Source organism: Mustela nigripes, chromosome 13 (assembly GCF_022355385.1).
Source record: "Mustela nigripes isolate SB6536 chromosome 13, MUSNIG.SB6536, whole genome shotgun sequence".
Taxonomy (NCBI): domain Eukaryota; kingdom Metazoa; phylum Chordata; class Mammalia; order Carnivora; family Mustelidae; genus Mustela; species Mustela nigripes.
Window position 1 is genome coordinate 66,746,612 of NC_081569.1, and position 24,105 is coordinate 66,770,716.

The 24,105-nt window shown below is 40.1% G+C and overlaps 1 protein-coding gene across 1 annotated transcript in view; it reads right to left on the minus strand.

Annotated features, from left to right (window-relative positions):
* FBN1 (fibrillin 1) overlaps positions 1-24,105 on the minus strand; it is a 232,288-nt gene that overhangs the window by 188,859 nt on the left and 19,324 nt on the right. The window contains exons 2-5 of the mRNA XM_059372774.1: positions 15,316-15,398; positions 13,235-13,333; positions 4,971-5,066; positions 1,489-1,584 (exon numbers count right to left, since the gene is read on the minus strand). Coding sequence (XP_059228757.1) covers positions 1,489-1,584; positions 4,971-5,066; positions 13,235-13,333; positions 15,316-15,398 — 374 coding nt within the window. The remainder of the gene's footprint in view (positions 1-1,488; positions 1,585-4,970; positions 5,067-13,234; positions 13,334-15,315; positions 15,399-24,105) is intronic.

Consider the following 24,105-nt stretch of genomic DNA (forward strand, 5'->3'; position numbering starts at 1 on the left):
ATCTGAGGAACTATTTTCACACACCGCTGTTCAAGTTACACACTAGCAATTTTAATCTCAACAATTTAAACCCCACAACATCTTCACTGAGTAATAACAAGGCCACAGAATGATACTAGCTAACTGAAAGAGGTATCTTTACTATTCTGAACACTATTAGAGATATATTATCTCCAAATCAATAAAAAATACTTCAGGTTATAGAGAGAACCACTTTTAAAGAGGGACTCCAAAATGATGCTAAAAGCCCATGATGCATTACTCATCACACCATGTAGTGGTACTGAATTAAGAAACAATATAATTTATCCAGTAATAATAGTAATTGACTGAGTAACTCTAGGCCCTTGTTACAATTACTAATGACCTAGTTATAACCTACTAAAATAGGCATTACTGCTTTATCAGCAAATAACCGAGTTTAAATGAACTTGTAAAAATAGAAGCAGAAAATAATCTCTCCCATACCGATCTCTGCTCTTGGTTTATAACATAACATACATTCAACATCTGCTACTTGAATCTTAGATTTCCATCTTAGAACAGAAAAAACCTTTATACAACTTGGGATAAAAAGTGATGACTGTAGTTTAAAAGATTCATGAGTATTTTTAACGAGTGTTTTCATGACTATTTGTACAGTTTTGTATGAAATAAACCTCCCACACCTTCATCATAAAACTCAGAATGATGAGAAACAACTATGAATGTAGAGACAAGACAATCAATAAAGCCAACGTGCAGGGGGTTAGAGGGAAAACTCAACAATATGTCACACTAAATATATTTCAATATCACATTCGCATTTACACATAGGTAGAACATTTCTTTCAATTAGGAGCAGCAGTGAGCATCAGACTTAGACGCAGAAAACCTACATTCCAATTAAAGCCTATTATCAGGTGTGTGAACTTATGCAGATCCCTTGCCCTCCTGGAGACTTGGTCTTTCCATAAGCATATGCACTTCAGAGGGCTGTCTTGAGTACTGGATAAACCACGTATGTGAAAGACCAGCTCCTCCGCAACTGCCATTTCCAGTGCATTTTGGATGCTACGTTTGTATGCCCCTATGGCCCCCAGTAGGTCCTCACAGATCTTTAAGAGTATTTTTCTTCACTCTAAATTTTTTCCTTTCCATACAGATGTTTCATGTGGAGCCAGTTCTCGAATTTACTAGAACAACAAGGAGCTCAATCCTTACCCCTTTGGAAAAGTCTCCCCTCTTTATCTTGATGCCTGCCAACTGGTGCTTATGCCTAGGCACACTAGTGAGTCCTGCAGGCCCCTGGCAAGAATTATAGAATAACATGCCTAGACGTAGGGCCACTGTCTTGTCATCGCAGGAACCTTCCCAGTGACAAATCAGAAACGTCCTTAAAGTTCAACAAAATTCATGCAGGCGCTCTATAAAGCCAACATGTGCTTAAGTCAGGAATAGCTTTAGCCACCAGAACATATTTATAGTAATCCACTAAAAAAAAATTACCTCTTTCACACTGGGGTCCGGTAAAGCCGTAAGTGCAGGCACATCGATTCGGGGCCACACACCTGCCTCCATTGAGACAGCCGCTCTCACAGACAGCTGGAAGGGAAGGAGAGAGGAGCTGAGAGCCGTTACCTGAAAGCAGATGCTGATGACCTAACACTTACCATCCCCTGAGGGACAACAATAAAAAACCTAAATAATCATCCTGGTGTTCATTTTCCACAGGTCTGCTCCAGTTCCCGCTCTGCATAAGCTCCTCAGTCAACTCGGGTTAAACTGCCAGGAATAAGTGAGTTTGAACCCACGTTGATGCCGACAGCTTCATTCTGGGAAGTAGCTGAGCAATGCTTTCAGTTCTGTATCTTAAATGGTGGTTTATAGGAGATGTCGGTGGAGGAGAACTGCATTTTAGCAAGCTGACTCTTTTGCTTATGATTTGAGGGCTCCCGTGAGGGAAAACGCTGGCCTCTGTCACTGTTACAGAAATATGGAATGTTAAATCACACAATTAACTGCAAACGATCAAACATTAATTCCGAATTTTGTGCCGTAATGAAGACCCAACTGACTGTTGTAACAGTCTATTCACAAGATAAGTCCAACAATGCTTGAGGGAGGGACAATTTACTTGCCAGAAAAGGCATTAAAATAGGATCTGAGAGCTCATGCCCCGAATGACTCTTCTCTGTACAATTTCCTGCAATTCCTTCACGCGTGGCCTCTTTCTAGGCATTTTTATCCACAGGTGGTAGGCTCTTCTGAGCCAAATTTGCCAATACCACCCACACTTCAAAGTCCAGCTCCCATCTCACTTCACCATGAGGCTTCCCTAATAGCTCCTCCTTTTGAATTAATTCCTCCATCATGTATCTCCTGCACACTTTATCTGTATCCTCGCAGCAGTCATGGAGTTGAGCTGCTCAGATCTCCTTCCAAGAAAACCTACTGTAAGGAGCTTAGCTGGCTGACAGCCCCCAGCCATTGCACCTTCAGACCTGCCTCGTGTTCACGCCAAGGGCACAGAACTGCCCTTGATTGGCTGCTACCATCCAATGACTAAGCTTAGTGCGGTACCAGAGACTGAGCATTTCTGCCCATCACGGAACTCTCCCCATGGGAGATCTTTGCTCTGGGCTCACCATCAGCCTGACCAAGGCTTCATTCTGGTCTGAGGCACCTTCTATACAACCTACACAGTCCCCCTCTCCTTGCATGGGGGTGAGACCTACATCGCAGTCTGAAGGCCCCCCCCCCTCTTGCTATGCCTTCTTCCCCCTTTCTTCCTTACAGGTATTTTCTACAATGAATCTCTTGTATATCCAGTTCTGTCTTGGCATCTGCTTGGGATCAGAGGACTTGAACTGACACAATCCCTATGGTAAAAACCCATTTCTCATCATCGAATTAGAGAGGTTTATGTATATTCATTGTTTTGATTTGCTTCTTGATTTACAGTCAGGGGAGGAGAAGATTTTAAACAGAAAAGAAATCTTGAGATGGCCTAAGCCAACCATCCCATTGTATAGATTGGGAAAGTAAGGTCTGGGAAAGTTTTTCTAACTCTGCTAGTGTTAACTAAATGTCTGTCGTGTGGTAGAATTGGGGCTAAACCCTCAAGGAGCACCGAAGGGAGCAGGAAGATGTCCAGCAGCTCTTCATGATTTTTTTTTCCAAAAATGCCTTGGACTCCAACCCTCCCACCAGCTCTCCAGCCACAGCCCTGGTACTAGTCTTCCTGCTTTCTGTTTCTTCCCCCTGCAATTACACCATTACTTGTGGCCACTGAAATCTTTCTCATTGTAAACCATTGCACGTAAAGTGCCTGAGGCCAGCATTTCATAGCAATAAAGGCACAGGCCAAGAAATCAGACTGCTTGGGTTCAAAACCTAACTCTGCCAGTCCCTCCCCATAGAACTTTAGACAAGTCATTGATGTCCCTGTGCCCCACCTCCTCATTTGCTAGAGGTAAAAGATACCTCTATAACTCAGGAGACTGCTGCTTTATTCAATGAGTTAATGCATGTGATGAGTTTGAAAATGTGCTTCGCATATGGTAAATGGAGAGTCAATTATTCAACAGAGGAATGCTCTTGGCTGTTAACCCACTCCTCTTCCCTGGCTCTGTTGTGGATGCAAACACGGTATTCATAAAGGCACTCAAAACCTGGTCCAGGGCTTCCATTCTGACCTTATCTCCCTTCCCCTCACCTCCCTTGGTAACACCAAAACACGTGCTGTGTCTGACGGCTTGTCCTATGCCATGATCTTGCTTTTCCACCCAGGCTGTGTCAGCTGCATGAGAAGCCCACCTCCCATCATCTGACAAAGAATCTCCACCCCATCCTTCAAGATTCAGCTCGAGGGTCTCCCACATTGGAGAAGCTGTCCTGCGTCTCCTCTCTCCACACTACTGTTGTGGGCTACCCAAAACTCAGTCATTATTCTTACCACACTGCAGTGCATGGACAGTCTTGGGGGAATTATATAAATCTTGGTTTATTTCTAATAACATTATTCATCATAGCAAATATATATACAATGGCAAAGACTGGAAAGAATAGGAATAAACCTTCATCATTAAAGATTCATTAAATAAATAATAAAACATTCATATCATGGAATATTCTGCAACCATTAAAGCATTTTAAAATGTTTAATACTATAAAATACTTCTAATAAAATATTACATAAAAAAGGAGTATGAAAAATTATGCATACAATAAGATCTCATGTACCAAATATCCATTAAAAGACTGGAAGGTAAAAAAAAAAAAAAGAAAAAGAAAAAGAAAAGACTGGAAGGTAATGACAGGATTATGGAGAATTTTACTGTTTTATTGTTTTCACTTTTCTGAATGGGTGTATATATTTCTGCTGGGTGTATATATTCATCTTAGTGTAATAAAAAGTAAGATTTCTTAAAGGAATTTTCCTCTTCTGCAGGGACCGACTGAGAGTAGACCCGCAATAAACAGTGTTCATGAATGAACCAGCGAAGCAAACACCATGTGGTTTAAGTATTACAGTAGCAGAATCTAGGTTGGAAAACTAGAGAGATGCAGCTACCATTAATCAAGAAAAAGGACATATTTAAGAAAGATGAGGTTGAGTTTTGAAATACTTCGAGATGCTTCTTCAAAAACCAGGTGGACATATTCAGCAATCAAATGGAAGGTATACGTCTGGAACAAACAAGAATTCTGAAGGGGATGAGGTAAGTGGGGTGCTGAAGATAAAGAGAAGACAATGAGTCAAACCACCCCTCCAAAGGTTCCAGTCAGAAATCTGGTGCAAAGCGCATTAGGTCAGTGGTCTGATCATCCATGAGACGCACTGGACTTCCGTAAAAATGCCACATCCCACATAACCAAAGAGACTCCATCAGTACTGAGTTCTGTATTCTTTCTGTCTACTATCTGTCTACACATTCGTCTACATAGTCTAGCATGTAGTGAGATACTTATAAGTATGGTTTACTTACGTTGTCCACAGTGAGTCCCAATGTATCCCTTCTGGCACAGACAGTGGTCGTCACTACAGCTACCTCCATTCATACAGCGAATGTTACAGTGTTGGACTTGAAAAGAAAAAAGAATGATTTACTTTTGCAGTTTAAGTAAGTAGATTGCAACACATCACAGGAATTGATTTGTAGTGATCTGGAGAGAAAATGAAATGGTTTATCAAGATTCACATACTTGTGCAGAAATAACCTAACGACAACACTAAATGTGTTATTTTAATGTGTGAGTATAAAATCAATTACAATGCAATTGTTTCTTTGCTATTTACTTTAATGGTGCTAAATGACTTCCCTAATTTAGCAGGACTTTCCACTCAATGTCATTTCTGTAATTTATACCAACAAGAAAATAGTGCCTTGAGCAAGACAAGATTACAACGGTAATAGTTTTCCTATTACAAGATTTAGAGTCCCAACGTAGGTGGCCAGGAAAACGGTCTGAGGGAGAAATTCCAAGGAATTTTGTTAAAAGAAATTTTGGAGACAGCAAAAAGGAGAAAAAACTGCCTACAAGAGCATTTAATAAAAGGCTGCCTGATAAGGGAGGCAGCCGACCTGGGCTCAGAAAGAGCTGCTTGTTTAAACCGTGACCTTAAACTAAATAAAACCTGCAGTGTTTGAAACCCACTCTTTGTCATCCTGTCACCTAAAGACATGTGACTTTACTCAGGGCAGAAGGACCATGGGGTGCAGGCAGCCTTGGACGTGAGACGGGACGCTAGAAGAAACTGGAGTGACAGATGCCTGTGAAGGGGAATGAGTGCTCTCCCTTCTCTAGTGTGTAGGCTGTCCCTAATTCAATAATTTAGGATGCTAAAATGAAGTGTTCAGAATCCCAGGCTGCCCATTTGTCCTCTGGAAACAATAACTACCTTACTTGGAGAAGACAGAGGCTTGACTGAATTCGTCATTAATCCTTGTTGACACAACCCCACACAAGGAGACTAGGATTGGGCACTGGAAGTTGGCATACTCTGACATGTTCTCCAAGCTATGGGAGAATATTCCTACAGAAAAAGGTTGCACAATTTTACAGAGGGAGAAGAGAAGTCCTCCTCTTGTGTGCAAGAACAACAATCAGCTGCTCAGCCTTCCTGGAGCATAGGGGCCAAACCCACTACGAGTAGAGAGAGGGTGCCTCACAGCAGCCACCTCCTTTGGTAGCCCTGGTTAGGACTCTCAGTGCTGTATCAAGAGTGGCTGTTGACCTCTAGAGAAAGGACCATTTCCATAAGGAGCTACACAGATTTCAGCATGACAATGGGGAAGAGATAGCAAAGTGATTATTTCCTATGCCCTCACAGAGGACCAAAGAGTTACCTGAGTCAAGCTGAAAGGGATACATTTTCTCAGGAACTTGTCACACACTTACTGAAGCACTACCAGAGGCTCCCTGTCTCTAGTAAGCTAAGAACTTCCTCCCTCTCTCAGTATGGCCACGGGCCTTTCAGGGCTGCTCTGCAGACTTCTAGTATGCCCTATGGCTCAGTCCCCGATCTACTGATCATTCATTCATTCACGCAACACTACCTACTATGTGCCAAGCAAAATGCTGAACACATTAGTCTCGTTTCCTGGTGGAATCTCTTCTTCATCCTCTTTGTCCTTTACCCTTAATCCCCAGCATACAACACACATAGCTGCTAGCAAATAATCCCTACCTAGCTCTAAGACCCACTGCAAATATATCTTCTTTTCTTTGATCTTTTCTGATTCCTGTTCTCTCTTCTTCCTCCCACTAGATATGAGCCCTCTTTTCTCTGACTCCAGAGTACTTTATGCTTCTTTTTTGAAATATATATAATCTAAAACTTATTTTTGTTATTTCTCCTCTCTTCAACCCATTTGTTCAAAAGCTTCTTTGGAATGGAAAGCATCATGGTTATTAATTAATACCTAAGCACCTAGAATAGTACCTTGCCTACTTGTAGGTGTGGTATAAAACTTTACTCAGGTAATTTCCACTTACTTAACTCACACCACCAGATAATGACATCAAAAGCTATCCTCAAAAACTAAGACTGAGAAATTGCCCATTATGTCCCAGGCTATTACACAGCCCTAAGTAGGTTGCTATTAAAAATATTTTATCTTCATTTCCCCATGTAAAAAGCAGAACTAAATCCTTTGTTGGAGCATTGTTATAGAAGTCAAGCAACCCAGTAAACTGATTAAAATAGTTATTTTAGGCTCCTCTGATTCTATTAAAATGTCTCAGCCAAAATGCTTTTGAATTAAAAAACTATCTACAAATATACAAAAGGAATGACTTGGTGAAAATTTGGATAATATTCTAAGTAGGTCAGGAAAAGGTGTATAGTTGCTTTAAAATTTGAAGTTAAACTTAGCTTCATCCTATCTTAGAAAAACAGTGAGGATTGGGAAAAGCACAGGAAATGATGTCATGTGTCAAGCAGCATAGGAACTCAACCCACAAACTGATTTCAATTAAAGTGGTTCATGCCAAGAGCTAATTTCCATTCCCACATGAGCAACAAAGCCATTTAGCTACTTTGAGATAAAACGCTAACAGTAGTTCCAATAGTGACTTTACATTATTTGTTCAAATTGAAAAATAGAATGAATTCTTTTAGGAAAAATGATAAATTTACATTTAAGTGCAAGATAATAAAGATCTGATTTCCTTTTATATTTTTTCCTATCCTGTCTTTCAGGTAAACCTTTTCCAGGTCTAAAATATTTCCATAAAATATTCTGTCTCCCTTAAAAAATAAAACTCCTTGGTCAGACTTGTGAAACAGTACAGCATAGTTAGTCCACTGATCCCAGTAAACCAACGAACTATGAATCTTTGGGCTGGGGGATCATGCTTAATAAAAAATAATTGGATCTTAACCATCTGTTTTGCCACAAACATGTCTGCCAAAGAAACTTCACATTCTTTGTGAGTCTCAGATGCTCAGGGGAGAAACACATTTCTTTAGAACAATCACTCAGGATTTCTGTGGGGAAATAAAGGAACTAGATGTGTAGCAGGAACAGTTTGGAGTGTATATGTACATAAATTGGTTTGTTTTTTTTTTATCTTGTCCTGCCATTGATGTGTATTCTAAATTTACACTGAATTGAACAAGCATCCCAGATGTCCAACAATTACAAGACCAAGTTCTCCATCTCTAGAAAAAGCCAAAGCTCCACTTAAATCCATAAGGATGCTGTGAATTTCTTAGATGCTCTAAATACTTTAAGCCAGACTATATTCCTAAACTCAGTCGGTGTTAAGAGTTTACCAGAAACTGACAACACTAGGGAACTAAGTGTCACTTTCCAAGCTGCTACATGCAGATAACTCGGAGAACTCTAAAACCCAATGAGGGCTTCCCCTTGAAAATGAGAAGACAGCCTCAAAGGGTTTCAACATTCTGGAAGGAGCAGAAAATGCTGCCATTTACCTGTATCTATATAGGATCCCAAATAAATGTTGTGGGTTTTTTTTTTCCAGATTCAGTCAATCTTTCAGTCATTCGATAAATACTTACTGAATGCCTTCTATTTGCCAGGCACCAGGAAGAGTATAAGAAACTTCCTTTAGGGGATAGCCCAATACAAATTAGTTCACAAAATGACCAACCAGTAGAGAACAATTTGAGCATGCTATGGGAATGAGAGAGATGCAGGGCTAAGGTAACCATTTCCTTTGGGATGCATGAGGTTAGGGATGATTCTACAAACCTGCCACTGTCTTGGCAAGCACAAGGGGAGCAATTTGCGAATAAGCATCTATCAGCTTAGGTCAAGATCTCAGGGTCGTGGGATCAAGCCCCACATCAGGCTCCACACTCAGCATGGAATCTGCTTGAAATCCTCTCCCTCTATCCCTTCCCCTGCTCATGTTCTCGCTCTTTCGAAATAAATAAAAATATTTTTTAAAAACCCAAAAACCTGTACATGAATGTTCAGAACAGCTCCAGTAACAACAACAACAACAAAAAAAAATGGAGAAAATCTGGATGTCCTTCAACTGGTGAATGGCTAAACAAACTGTGATACATCCAAAGCAAGTAACACTAGTCAATAATAAAAGGGGACGAACAGTTGATAATGAAATGACGTGGATGACTCTCCAGGGAATTATGCTGAATGAAAAAAGTCAATCCCAAAAGGTTCCCTATAGTGTGATTCCATTTATATAACATTCTAGAAATGAAAAAACTATAGAACTGCAGAACAGATTAGTGGCTGCCAGGATTAAAGAGAGCATAGGAACAGGAGGCAAAAAACTATAAAAGGGCAACAGCAGGCATCCTTGCAGTGGTAGACCTTTTCTGTATCTTGACTGTATCAATGTCAATATCCTGGTAGTGATATCATGCTATAGTTTCACAGGAAGTTAACACGAGAAAACTGGGTGAAGGGTACCCAGGATCTCTCCGTTTTATTTCTTACAACTCAATATGAATCTATAAAACAAAAAAGAGTTTAGTTTTTAAAATCCTTGAAAAGGCACAAAGAATAAAACAGAATGTGTATGAATTTGACCTATAAATTCTTAAATATAAAATTCAGGGAACAGCTTCTTTTTTTTAATATTTTATTTATTTGTCAGAGAGAGACAGAGAAAGAAAGCACAAGCAGGGGGAATGGCAGGCAGAGGGAGACAAAGGCACCCTGCTGAGCAAGGAAACCAATGCAGGACACAATCCCAGGACCCTGGGATCATGACCTGGGCCAAAGGCAGAGGCTTTAACCAAATGAACCACCCAGGCATCCTAGGAAACAAGTTTTATAATAATACATATTATTAAAGAAGATAATATATTTTATATTATATGTATAATTTAAAGAAGAGTTTGAGTAAATTCATGAATTGGTCTACTGTGACCTAATTATGAGAATTAGGATTGCTTAGGGTCCATTGTCAGCCTCAGAGACAGAAAGATTTGATAACAGTACAAATAGGTTTGAAATTAAAGTTCAGAAAACCTGGGGTGGCACCTGGGTGGCTCAGTCAGTTAAATATCCCACTCTTGCTGTGAAGTGTGTAAACCTGGTGATTCACAGACCTGTACCCCTGGGGATAAAAATATATGTTTATAAAAAATAAAAAATTAATAAATAAATAAATAAATAAATAAATATCCCACTCTTGATTTGGGCTCAGGTCATGACCTTAAGGTCGTGAGATCGAGCCCCATGTTGTGTTCCACGTGGAACCTGCTTAAAATTCTCTCTCTCCCTCCTCCCTGCTTGCTCGCGCACTCCCTCTTTCTCTCTCTCAAGAAAAGAAAAAAGAAAAAGTTCAGAAAACCCATTTTTCTGACTCTGGCTAGCCAATCATTTTGCCCTGGTGCAATGCCCATGACCAGTGGCAAGAGTTCCAACAGGTTAAGAGAAGCCTTGTCTTCTTAGTGCCCAAAGGAATTGCTGCCTGGCAGTTTGGACCTTCTGGAAATGCAATCTATTCTTCAGGCCACTAAGAGATCATTGCCTATTCTCAGAGTCCCAGGACACTCAAAAGTAGAAAACAGCCTGAAAGAACATCCTTCCTTTTATTCTTTTCATTGTCAAATGAAAAAAGTAAGGCCTCAGAGGCCCCACAACTTTCCCAGGCCTCTGGATCCCTATCACATAACACGTATAAAAGTTCTCATAAGAAATATTGGTGAAATGATCTAAATTTGTCCCCTTTTGGTAGAACCACTGGTAGTAAATGCAAATATTTTGCTGTGTTATCCTTTTACTAGCAGGGAAGTTATCAAAACTGATCTCTCCATATTTATTGCCAAGCATACCATGGCCAGAGAGTTCTATAGGATAACACAGCTATTCCCTAGAATAGTATTTCAAAAGATCAGAAATAAATTGATTACCACAACTACACTGAATCTAAAATATTCTGCCATCTTTAATTTTGCAAGATGTTTAGACAATATTAATTCAGGAAGAGTCCAAGCCAATGATTTTAAAGGCTCCAAGTGCCTCAAAGATCCTGATGATGCCAGATCGCCGCCCTCATCCCACTCTTATCCACAAGCTACTCAGGTCCAAGGTCCAGGTACCGTAGGTGGACCCAAACCTCTTCAGAGAGCATCACCCATAAGTCTTTGACATAAGTCTCTAACCTAAATCTGACCCACAGAACCTACCACTATACTGCCATGTCGAGGTTAGCTTGAAAGCTACCAGATCAACTGTTAACATCCTATCTTTACAACTCATGGGTTTTTTTGTTTGTTTGTTTTTTACATACTTTTTAAAAATTTTTTCATTTATTTATTTTCAGAAAAACAGTATTCATTATTTTTTTCACCACACCCAGTGCTCCATGCAATCCGAGCCCTCTATAATACCCACCATGGTTTTTACTTGACAGAGAAATCAGCAGCAGCTCTCACTATTGTATTGAAGACCTCCCCAGGTGGATACCCAGTTTTATCATCCAGCTATAGTCCATCCCCTCCAGAGGAGCACTCCGTTGTTGGCTGGCTCAAGGGCCAATCTGAGTGATGGGGTCTGTTCCCAACTTGGTATCTAGACTCCTTCCCCATCCCTTAGGTAGCTCTCCGTGGCAGCCTGATGGAGACAGAGATGTCCTACAGGCTCCCAGAAGGGCCACCCACGGACTTCTCTACCTTTCTGTTTTCCTCCAGCTCAGGTGCCCTTGATTTGTACAATGAACCTGCTGTTGCTTGGAAGATGCCATTGAAAACGAAGCTGAGATGAAATAAGAATATGCTATTCTCGGTGCAATAAGCAAACGACTCCCGGCCCACGGGGAAGTTTCTATCCCCATCAACAGCTGACCGTATTTACCAGTAGCCTGCATTTGGGTTCCACCATAAGCAGATTCTGAAATAGTAATTTAAATGCAAGTTATCTGTTTTAGAAGTAACTTCAGGAAACACTGGTAGGAAAGTGAGGAGGTGAGAAAGGAAGATGATCAAGATGATGAATCCATGATCAAGCCTTTTACCACTGTGGGCAGCTGGGGCTCAGTCCACTAGGAAACCCCAGGACACAGTTCCAAACACACTCCATAGTTCTACAAACTGAGAGGCAAGGAAGCTAGGGCACGTATCCAACACGCTCTGTCTGTCACTAGTTAGTAGTTGTTTCTAGGGTTACCCGTCCTCCAGCACTTCCAGTTTGCCTTGGATGCAGACCAGGCACGTTCCCTGTCAGAAAAATTTTGCAGAGCTCTAAGGCAGAGTTACCATGAATGCCAAGGTATGTGAGCAGACACCGAAAGGGTCTATTAGGACTACTTGCCCTATCCAGTTAATCAGCTCAGGAGAGCTATGACTAAATATCAGGACCCTTAATAGGTAAACAACCTTGACTACACTGAATTTTCTACCTACAACAGACAAAAGAGAATGCATTCATTCCATAGTACTTTTCTTGAAAACCTTGTCAGAAATGGAACACACTACAAGGGGAACTCATTTTCTCACTGGAAATGGGAAATGGAAACGGAACTTCACTGTTCACTTTGGTAATGGTCAAGGTGTTGAGGGGCAGTTTCTACAGGCATGAGCTTCAACGGTTTTAATGACGTATAATGACTCACCTTCTTCCCAGCCCCTGCATTTCCCCGAATTCATTGTTGAGGACACATACTTAAAGAATAACCACCCTCCCTCCCAAAGAGAAAAGTACTAAAAAACCAATAGAACAAGCAAGCAAAGGCTCTGGAGAATGAACTGTGGGTATGTATTTGGTATCACAGAATGAAGTGGTAAAACTGTGAGAGGGAAAATAGGCTTGTGTTTCATGAAAAATCACTTCCCAAACCACCATAATGACTTCTCACATTTTCTTCTTGCAAAGGCAGGGGTCTTTAGTTTTTAAAAAGTGTTTAATCAGACTCAGATTTCAGTACAAGGAAAAATGCCTCGTTTCTTGAGCCAAAAATGTTCATTAAACAATCATTCCACTGAGCATCTCATATGGTGTTTACATTGGAGATACAAAGATGAATAGGGCAATACCTACAAAGGAGGTCATAATCTTTATATATTCATAGTAACTATGTCCCATAGATAATTTCCCTGTAAAGAGTGAAGAAGGAAAATGGGAGACCAGATTGAGGAGAGCCAGTCCAAGTATTCTGAGCTGAACAGAGAAGGCAGATGTTCTAGTGAAAAAAAGAAAAATATATATATATATTGCAGGCAAGAGAAAAGCCAAAAGCAAATTTAGGAGAAAATGGGGCATAACCACATAAAATAATATTATATATAATAACATGTTATACTCACTGGATCGGGAGCCACAGGAAGGAGATATCTGACCAGATGGGCAAGTGCACATATTTGGCCTAGAACAAAATCCATCCCCACAGGAATGCCGGCAAATGGCTGTGAATAAAGCCAGAGATGTGTTAGTACATGGCTTCAGAATGTGGTGCGTTACAGGAACCCAACCCTCCAATAAGGAAATCTGGACTCTCAGCTTCCCTGTTAGTTTTGCTATCACGACTTATGTGACCCTCAGTCTCAGGTTTATGCATTCACAAAACAAATATGTTGCACTAAATAAGGTCTGGAGGCAAAATGCAGTATCTCCCCAGTCCCCATCCGTGGTCTCAACCTCTGCTTAGTCGATGCAGCCCCCGATCTATCAAAAGCCCAAGACATCCTATTTAGAGAAAAAAGCACAAACAGAAGTCCTGCACTTAAACATATAAAGACCTATAAGCATTTTGTTTTTATATTAATTTTAACATTTAATGGTATAAAAATTTTAGCAGGATTCTTGGAAGCTGATTTTATTATAAGCTTACTGCTTAATAATTTTTATAAAAATCCTGAACCCTGTTAGGACTAATTCTCTACATCAGAACCTGCCCACCAGGAACATATAAATCTACGGAGCAGCTTTTATCCTACATTTAAGTCCCATTCTCAATAACATCAACAGCCTGAGAGAAGAAGTATGGAATACATTACAAGAGCACTGATTCTGTAGTCAAGAAGCTGTTTATCCTTCAGAGAAATATTAACACTTTCATGCCATAGAGAGACTACTGTACTGGTACCAAATGCTTGCTGGTGGCCAGAAGAAAAAGTTCAAATGGTAAATGATTTATATATATTAGCAGGCCACTACTTTTTATACTCAAAGGCATGATCCCTTTCTCAAATGCAAGCAGCAAATGAGATGTGCAAGGCTAAAAATATCACACTAGATAGAAAGTGCATTCAAACATCAAAAAAAAAAAAAAAGCTTAGGATAGAAATTGAAAACCATTTAGAAACAAACTGTCAAAAGATCCTATAAACACCTATTTAAATACCAGAAGACAGCATTTCTCAGAGATTCTATAGAACCTCAGTAGAGAGTTATTTTGTTAAGTTCATTTAGAAAACTCTAAATACCATTCTATACCTCTCTTAGTGATTAGGTTTTGATCCTTAAATAAAGCATGATGTGCCAAATGAAGAGGATGCTTTTGGTCAAAATCAAGAACTGAGAAAGAGATTAACTTTTTCAGGTCACCAAGAGAACACTGGCTGCAATATTCTATTCTTCTGCACAGACTACTCTAGGTCAAGAGAGAAAGTGAAGTAATTCTTCAATGTCCTTTCAGCTCTAAATTTTCCCATCACACGGACAGAGCTTTCTGAAAACTGGAAATTACTTCATAGGTATGATGACAGTAAAAGTTCATAAAAGACAGAAGCCATAACCAATTTGACAGAGTACCTCCATTAAGTAGCACCTTTCCTGGCATGCGGTCTGTCACTCCACATTTGTGGGATATGATGAGAATATGGAGGTTTGCTGTGACCACAGAGTCAGTGGAGGAATTTCTGGTACCGTTTGAACTCTTTCCTCAACTTTCCACTCATCTGCATCTAATACTCTATCCACTCCCTTTCCTCTATAAAAGCTAGGTCTGTCTTTGGCCTCGACCCTCCAGATTCAATATACAAGGTTTGAGTAGGCTGGTGGGAGGCCAACAGAGTTAGAGATTCAATAAGGAAAGCAGCAATGGTATCCTTTTTTCCAAAATCCCATCAAAATGATTACATAGTCTGTGGATCCAGGTCATGTGTACCCTTAAGCAAAGTAACCCTGTGGCTCTATTCCCTAGAAGACAGAAATATTATAAAGGAAGTCACTGAACTGAAGTGTAACAGTCGTTTGACCAAATTAGTTTATTTCCCAATCTGAATTCAGAGGAAGTAGGAAAATCTGAGAGCTGGAAGGATCTTCTATAAACATATTAATGGTATGCAGTTACAAGAAGTAATAAGAAGTTACAAGTACTAAGAATCACCATGCAACCAAAACAACAAAAGAACATGGAAGAATGACAGACCATCTCTTTACTTACGGACAATACACTGATTTCCACCAGGTAAGGTTTTCCATCCAGGACAACAGTAAGCATTATAACGTGAGCCACAGACATTGGGTCTGGAAAAAAAAAAAAATCCAATCACAAGAATTCCATACTTAAAACACACACACACACGTGCCCAGATAAAAGGAAAAAAAAAAAAACCATCTCTGAGTTACAAGAACAGGATGAATTTTTGCAGACCAAAAAAAAAAGTAAACTCATGGGACTCAAAAATAGCCTAGTAGTTTGGAACTCCTTAATGTAATGATACTAATAAGGATATCCCTTAATATCATCTATGCATACATCAGAAAAATAAGAACCAGAGATACCAAATTCATTGCATTCTATCACTGCATTTGGCATAGATATAAAAATATATGGGGCTATATGAGTCTAATTTCAACAATAAAATTCCTACCTATCTAGTTAAGAAAGGTCATCATAAATCTGCATATAAAGTTCTAAATTTCTACTCATTGAAGCTGTACATATGTTTTTTTCAATTACCCAACTCACCCCTAAAATGTGACCATATTCTTCCTTTCACTAGAATTACGGGAATCCAAACTCTGACCTTAGTCAGAAAAAATAAAAGCCAATAAATGTAAATATTTCTTTAGCCAAAGTTTGGAAACACAGTAGTTGATACCGGCAGTTAGAGGAAAATAAAGTCCATGTAACTTTGGGTTTCTTGTTTACAGCTATTTCATCAGGTTTCTTGGAGCAAAGCCTCCGTTCAGAATCCGAATGATCCATATTTAACAATTTAAGGGAGCCACTGGGTAAGGAAGGCTCTAGCTGGTTCTGTAGCAGAATCTAAGGCAGAAGACTGAACACGTGAAGAAGAGACCATTCATTTCACTATGCCACATCAGAGAGCCTAAACCTTGATGCTACTTCCTCAAGTTCAGGGAGTGATGAATAAGATCAAATGTTTTGCAATTGATTTCACAAACAGTAGCTATTCCAAGCCTCTCTGGTATAACTCCTGCCGTCCCATCAGAATAAACCTTTATGAACAACTGTGTCACTAAAATGTACTTCTGGTTGGGGTGTGCTTACATGTTCTCCCTGTCTGTGCCCACCATGCGTAATGGCACAGAAGCTTCCTGCATCTCCTCTGAACTCACTACTTCAAGGAGAAGCAGAACACGGGACCAAGGTAAGGTTTTTGGCTTGTCCTGTGCTCCTCTCATGGCCACAGAGGACCTGGAACACTGCAGAGCAAAATGCATACTTCCCACTGACTGATGCCAAGGTCAAAGAGAGAAATGGGAAGAAAGTTAAAGGAGCTCAGGAAAGGGCCCTCCATCCATACCCAACAGTCCTTGGTATCTCCAAAGCCACCTAGAAAATGACTGGATAGAGGCTTACAATGTGCCTGATCTGAGGGGCTCCCTGAGCCTTAGTTTATGTCTCTATGCATCGGGATAATGCAATGTCTGCCTCGGTCCCACATCACTTGTGTCTGTCTATCAGATGAAATAATGGACATGAACGCAATGTAGCATCACCTCCTGACCTTCATCAGTGACTCAACCAAAGGAACTCTAAAAGATTAAGGAAGAGAGAGTTTATCACAAATTTTAAGCCAGGAGTTCTCAATCCTGTGCCCCTCCTGTGACAAAGTAGTGCCCCAAACTCAGTTCAGGGTACCCAGAACTTGCTGGGGCAAGTCAGAATCTTGGAAAGGGGACAGAGACAATAAGTTAGGATAGGGAGCTAGAGTTGGGGGAGCAACTGAACCTTCTAAACTCCATATTAGTTCTCCAGATTGAAAATGATAATCCAAGCCAGAATCAACCGCCTCAAACCCTCCCCACTAACAGCTCATTACAACTCCACTGGCTCCAGTCCAACCCCAAACCAATCCTGGAATAGCTTCAGAGGACCCCTGAGCCTTTGTAGGTGTCCTGTGGTCAGAATAACTCTGTCTTCAAAACAAAAATCAGGACATACTATCTGAGGAGAATGAGTGTATTTATGGAGTAATAACACATATAACATGGTGAAAACGCTAAGAAAAAGAGTCCAGAATCAAATTTCATCCTACAAAACAAGATATCCCAAAGATTTTCCAAGGTGTTCGAAAAAAATATCACGGTACTATAAACATCCTCATTGTTTTTTCAATGTTTACAATCAACCTACATACAAAACATGGAAGACATTATGATTTACAATGATTGCAACACAAAATGTAAATGTTTTAAACCAGAACCTGTAAAAGTAATGGTATAGCTGTCATAAATCAGGAAACAAGTGGGAAAGACATATGTGGAGAGAAATAAAGTAGATGATCCAAGAAATAGAGGTTTAAGTATATTATATAACGTTTTAAAATAATCAATAACTGAAATTCATGCTATGATTACAAAACAAAGTGGGAAAGGAAAGAGAGAGAAAAGGTATAGATGTCTCAGTGAGCTACGGCTCCATCTTTCATGGCAAGGGGCCAATGGGTAATGTGTAAACCTAGAAATAGAGGTACAAGCACAGTGCATGGTGTCATGAAAATAAACATGAGAAAACCCAAAACCAGCAATGGTTAAAATTGGTTGCCTCAAGAGATGAGGATCTGATGGGGCGCCTGGGTGGCTCAGTGGGTTAAGCCGCTACCTTCGGCTCAGGTCATGATCTCAGGGTCCTGGGATCGAGTCCCACATTGGGCTCTCTGTTCAGCAGGGAGCCTACTTCCTCCTCTCTCTCTCTGCCTGCCTCTCTGCCTACTTGTGATCTCTCTCTGTCAAATAAATAAATAAAATCTTAAAAAAAAAAAAAAAGAGATGAGGATCTGGGAAAATGAAGAGAAATCTTTTGCATTCTCACCTAATACTCATTCAAATCAGCTCATTTAAAAAAAAATATGCATTGTTACACTTTGACCATCCTCTTTTATTTAAAGCAATTAATTTAAAAAGTATTAACATCTGGGAATGCCACTCTGGAAAACAGTATGAAAACAGAGCTACCTTATGACCCAGCAATTGCATTACGGGGTATTTGCCCTGAAGATAGAGATGTAGTGAAAAGAAGGGACACCTGTACCCCAGTGTTCATAGCAGCAATGTCCACAATAGTCAAACTATGGAAAGAGCCTAGATGTCCATCAACAGATGAATGGATAAAGAAGATGTATAGATATACACACAGTGGAATATTGTACAGCCATCAGAAAAATGAAATATTGCCATTTACAACAATGTGGATGGAAATACAGGGTATTACACTAAGCAAAATAAATTTATCAGAGAAAGACAATTATTATATAATCTCACTGATATGAGGAATTTGAGAAATAAGGCAGAAGACCATAGGGGAAGGGAGGGAAAAATGAAGCAAGATGAAACCAAAAAGGGAGACAAACCATAAGACTCCTAATCTCAGGAAACAAACTGAGTGTTGCTGGAATGGAGGTGGGTAGGAAAGATGGGGTGGCTGGGTGATGGACATTGGGGACGGTATGTGCTATGGTGAGTGCTATGAATTGCCTAAGACCAATGAATCACAGACCTGTACCCCTGAAACAAATAATACATTATATGTTAATTTTTAAAAGTATTAACATCTTCTCTCATAAATGGGGTACTTTCTGCTTCATTCTATGAACAGTTTCATTCATTCACTGTTTCATTTCATTAGTTATGACATTTTCACTTCACTGCATTACTAAAATTCTACATAATGTCTAGTTGTGATTTTTTTTTTGTATTCTCTGATCTTTTTTGAGTTTAATAACTTTATCCTTTATAATACGTAATATATCATTTCACTTCAAGTGTTTCAACCAACCTCCTCAAACAAGGACTGCTTTAATCTCATTGCCATTCATTCTTTAACACACTAAATACTACTAGGTTATTTGGCTTAATGCAAGATAGTAGAAAGATGTAAGATTTCTCCTCTGCAAACTCTGGTCTTGAGAACTGCAAACTAACAGCACTCATTCAAACAAGCTGGGTGGCATTTCTTCTACTTACACACAGGAAAAACAGCTCTAATTCTAGAAATAAAGGAATGTCTTATTTAAGTTGGAAAGCACAAGGCTATGTAAAGTCTAAAGTAGACACGTTGGATTATTTCCATTATAAAAGATTTTATTCTAAGGTTTCAGCATAAAAAGCATTAACAAAGAAGATAAATCTTTAATGAAGTTATTTTTGTGTGTGTAAACGAAAGCGTAGCATTCTCACCTTTCTTTTCCGTGTTACTTGGTCAGCCATCCCCACCAACCCACCACCAAAACAGCTAAGAGTTAAAGCTCTGTGCAAGTGGCAGTAGCATTTGGTGAATTACAAGTAAAACTCAAAGAGAAAAGAACTTTATGCTAAGTGCTAAAGATACATTACTTTATTTCATCCTCATAGCAACCCTTTGAGGTAAGTTCTATTATCATTGTCTTTAACATTAAGGAAATTATGGCTTAGGAAGGTTAAACAAAACAGCAAGTTCCCACGGTCTGGAAGTAAAGAGTGGGGATTTGAACTCAGGAAGCCTGACGCCACAGTACACTCTTAACCCCTATGTTAAGGCAGAAGTGCATTGGGGGCAAGACGTTATTCCACCCAATAACATTCATGAGGGTATGAGTAACAAGGGCCACAAAATGTCCATCAATAAACCACTAATGAAGCATAAATTGTTTTTACCTGTGTTCTAATCGCTGAAGGGGGATACATTTAGAGTCATTTCACTACTGTATATTACATTGTTTTAACTGCTAAGTCTTTATCTGGAACTTCTATTACCAATTGCTTTGCATACAGTGCTCTTCAACAACCTACCTCCAGTCTCTCTGGGGAATGGGTGAGCCCCAGCAGGCTGAATATTCGGATCCAGTTCAGACAGCACTCAGAGATTCTGTGGGCTAAGCAAAAGCCCCTCTCCATGGAGCAAACAGCTGTGCTTTGCCATGTCTGACCACATCACTGCAGGAATTGGCCTCTGTGCAAGATGTCTGCAGTGTGTCCACATTCCTTAGCCAGAATCCACTTCTGCAAGTCTGGCCTCTTTTACAGGCAAGATAGCCTTTCTGCTTCCTATCCCAAGTTCAAATTCCCTTTCAGACAAGACTGGGGTAATAAAAACAAGTTCAGGGGACTCTTATTTCATATGCATGTGAGGTGATTAAATCCTTGGGTAAGAAAAATACTAAGCATTAGGTAAAGGTTAATGAGGCTGACCCTATTCTATGCAAGAGTTGCCTGCTTTTCCGAGCTGTCAGGGGAAGAATGATGACTTAGTCCTCTTAAGTGTAACTGTGGCGGGGTTTCAAAAGGCCTATGCCCCCACAAAATAAAGGGTGCTCAACTATCCATGTAACCTGCCTGAAGGTAATATCTTAATATTCCACTATTCTAGTTTTTAAAAATGATAATTTTCACTGTCAAAAAATGTGAATGATCAGGGACAGCTGAGTGGATTAAAGCCTCTGCCTTCAGCTCAGGTCATGATCCCAGGGTCCTGGGATCGAGCCCCTCATTGGACTCTCTGCTCAGCAGGGACCCTGCCTCTCTTCCTACTTGTGATCTTTGTCTGTCAAATAAATAAGTAAAAAAACCTTTAAAAAAAGAAAAAAAATGTGAACGATCATGAAAAAACTGTAATACACAAATGAGCTAAATATATTGTGAACCATACATCATGACTTTAATAGTTTTTTGACAGATTTTTTTAATCCAGGTAAAAAGGAAAAAAAAATAAAATAAGTAAAAGAAAAACAAAATTTAAAAAACAAGTACTATCAGATGAGGGGATCTACTACTCCAATAACTTTGCAAGAGCTCCCCCCTTACTTAGGTGCCGTTATTCTGCCCCTTTTTGCTAAAGGCAGATGCCACATCTACTAGCAGTGATTTGAATACCACATGTGACTATTCCAGCCCATCTGCCAGTCACAACATCTCAAGTAATGAAACTTCAAACCCTGGTAATGAAAATGGCTTCTACGGCCTCCTTAAGCTTCCATGGGGGTTCTGCAGACCCAGGGACTCCTTTCTGGGTTGTCTGCGTCAACACTGGCTGGGACTCTTGAAAGCATAAGCCAGCCAGCCTCTCCAACCTACTTCATGAAGAATTATTCTCCTGATTTTTTGTAAATCTAAAACTTCTATAGTGAAAAGTTTCTTAAAAAGTAAAATAATAATACTGTAACCATGCACCTATATACTCTTCCGGGTTTTAATAGTGATTGAGACACAGTCTTTGCTCTTGGAAGAAGACAGGAAAATATGCAAAGAATGTCAATACAGCAGGTGAAACACAGTCATCAAGGTCAGCCTGGAGAGCTGGGAGTCCAGAACAGTGGTACTTTCTCCCATCACCCAGGGCAGGCTCAGCAGAATCCTCTCTGAGCGACGAGTTGCTGTTTCCCACTTGCTAAGAGGAGTCATTAGTTTCAATCCATCCCACTGTTGAAATTCCTCTTAAATTCTCTAATTCCATTACCAAACCCCTTGTTCATTATTCTATTTCAAGTTTTTATTTAAATTCTGGTTAACATATATAGTAAAATTGGTTTCAGGGGTAGCATTCAGAGACTCATCACTAAACACTCAGTGCCCATCACCCAGTTAGCCCATTCCTCACCCACCTCCTTCCAGCAACCCTCAGGCAAACCTCTTGCTTCAATCTTGGTGTTTCACTGCTACTCTGATATCACATTCTTTTTTCCTGTCTTCCTCTTTCCTCTCTATTTCATTAGAACAATACAGCTATGTATCTTTTGCACGTTTACCATGCTTAGTTCTATGCTCCTAACTTCCAAACATAGACCCTCACCCTTCCTAAGATGTGAAACATCTCACTATCAGCTTCAGATCTCTGCCAGGTGGGCCTAACCAGCCTACCCTCATCTTCACCTACACCTTCAACTTCCACCCTCCTGTCCCACTCCCTCCCCTCAACATCTCAGCCCTCACTCATGCATTCACCTCTCCTCCAGGACATACATGCTAAGTCCAGAGGCTTCTTCCATGTTCCCTTTTTCATGTATAATTTCACTTCCCCCTCTCGTGATAAACCTCCTCCTCAATTAATTCCAACCACCTTTCAACCCACCAACACAATTCCAGACATATCTCCCAAAAACCTACATATGCTATACTGTAATTATTTTTAAATTAATTATATATCTAGATTCTCACCCCTGAAACCTGGCCCTACCCACTCTGTTCCAAAACTAGTAGTCCTCCAGGCAGAGAAACGATGTCTGCCATGCCTAGAATATCCTGGAGTTTATTTAGAAGCATGCAAGACAACATTGACTGAATGCCTTAGTTAAGTACAAAGCACAATTAAGATTAATACGATGTCTTTGATGTCCTAAATAGGCTACCTGCAAATGCCACTAATATGGAAACTGTCTAATAAAACTATTTCTTACAAATTCATCTGTTTAAAAGAAAAATATTTCCTACCTGTTTGAAAGGCTATCATTAGTTAAAAAGTCATGTATAATGGTTTCATACCTTGGTTATTTTGCTGATGCGCTGATCGTTTATTGCAATCAGTGAAGTTATCAATATTTATAATTCAGGGATCACTATATTTCCTTCAATACTCAATGCAGACAAAACTCATATATGCATAAATGATTCTGCTCATTTCTTTGGCAAAAGAAAACAAAAATCTCAAAGCAACTAAACAAAGGTTTTCAGCCACAAATTGGTAGACATTTCACCATGACAGGTTGCGGCAACTGATCAAGGCCAGAGATGGCAGTGGCCATAAGTGGCCAATTCCTAAAGACAAGTGTCACGAAGTTCACAGGAAAGCGTTGAAAGATCTCCTACTTGGGGGATCACTTTTCTCTCTGCTGAGTGGCGTAACTCATAGTACAGGCACAATGGAGATGGGGCTGCATCAACAGTTTCATGTGCTATGCTCCCTAAACTGTGCTTTTGTGGGAATTTTGTGTTGATCAAAAGCAACAGTCCGAGAACTTAGAAGCCCCAGAATTTAGGTCACCATATCAGGGACACACACATACACATACAAACATGCACAACCTACAACAACTGAAGGAAGAGAAAAGTGCAAAGACAGTTGCCCCAAATCCGGGAGGTCATTTTAGACTGGCAGTCAATTTAAATCCTGTTGGAATCTTTTCTAGGTGACTGGAACAGTGTACGTACATGAGTGTGTGGTTTTCTTAGGAGGAGGAGGAGGAGAAAAGAAAGGAGGAGGAAGAAGAGGAAGGACAAGGAGAAGAAAAGGAAGAGTTTAAAGCTACAGGGTATACTATAAAAAGAAACCAGACATTGAACCCAAAGACCAGAAGGGCTGCTCTGTACAGCAGGTCCTAATCCTTCTGATGCACTGAGTACTTTCTGTTTTTGGAACTCTGGATTAAACAAGCCTAGAACACAGAAGTCTGCACTGGCCACTAAACCATCCAAGTGGCTCCCAAGCTTCTAAAGGCAACGATTGGACTAACATGCGGTCATAGTCTGCACTGAACCAACTGCTTTCTAAGGGAGGGAGAACTGTGTCTGCCCGGCTGGCATCACCGAACCCCTGGATGGTTGTATAAAAGGTGTGTTCCCACCTACACATGGGAAGAGATGGATTTGTTTCTGAGGTGGGAACTTTACTATTTGACTCTGTAACGATGAGGAGGGATTGCCTCAAAACCAAATACTGAGCCTGTTTCAAATTCACATCTTACCCACATCTGAGAAGGTTTGACCTATGACACCATGAAAACACATATGGTGCATCTAGAAAACTGCTTCCCAGAACTCAACAACCCCTTGACTTTACCTATGAGTTCAGGGA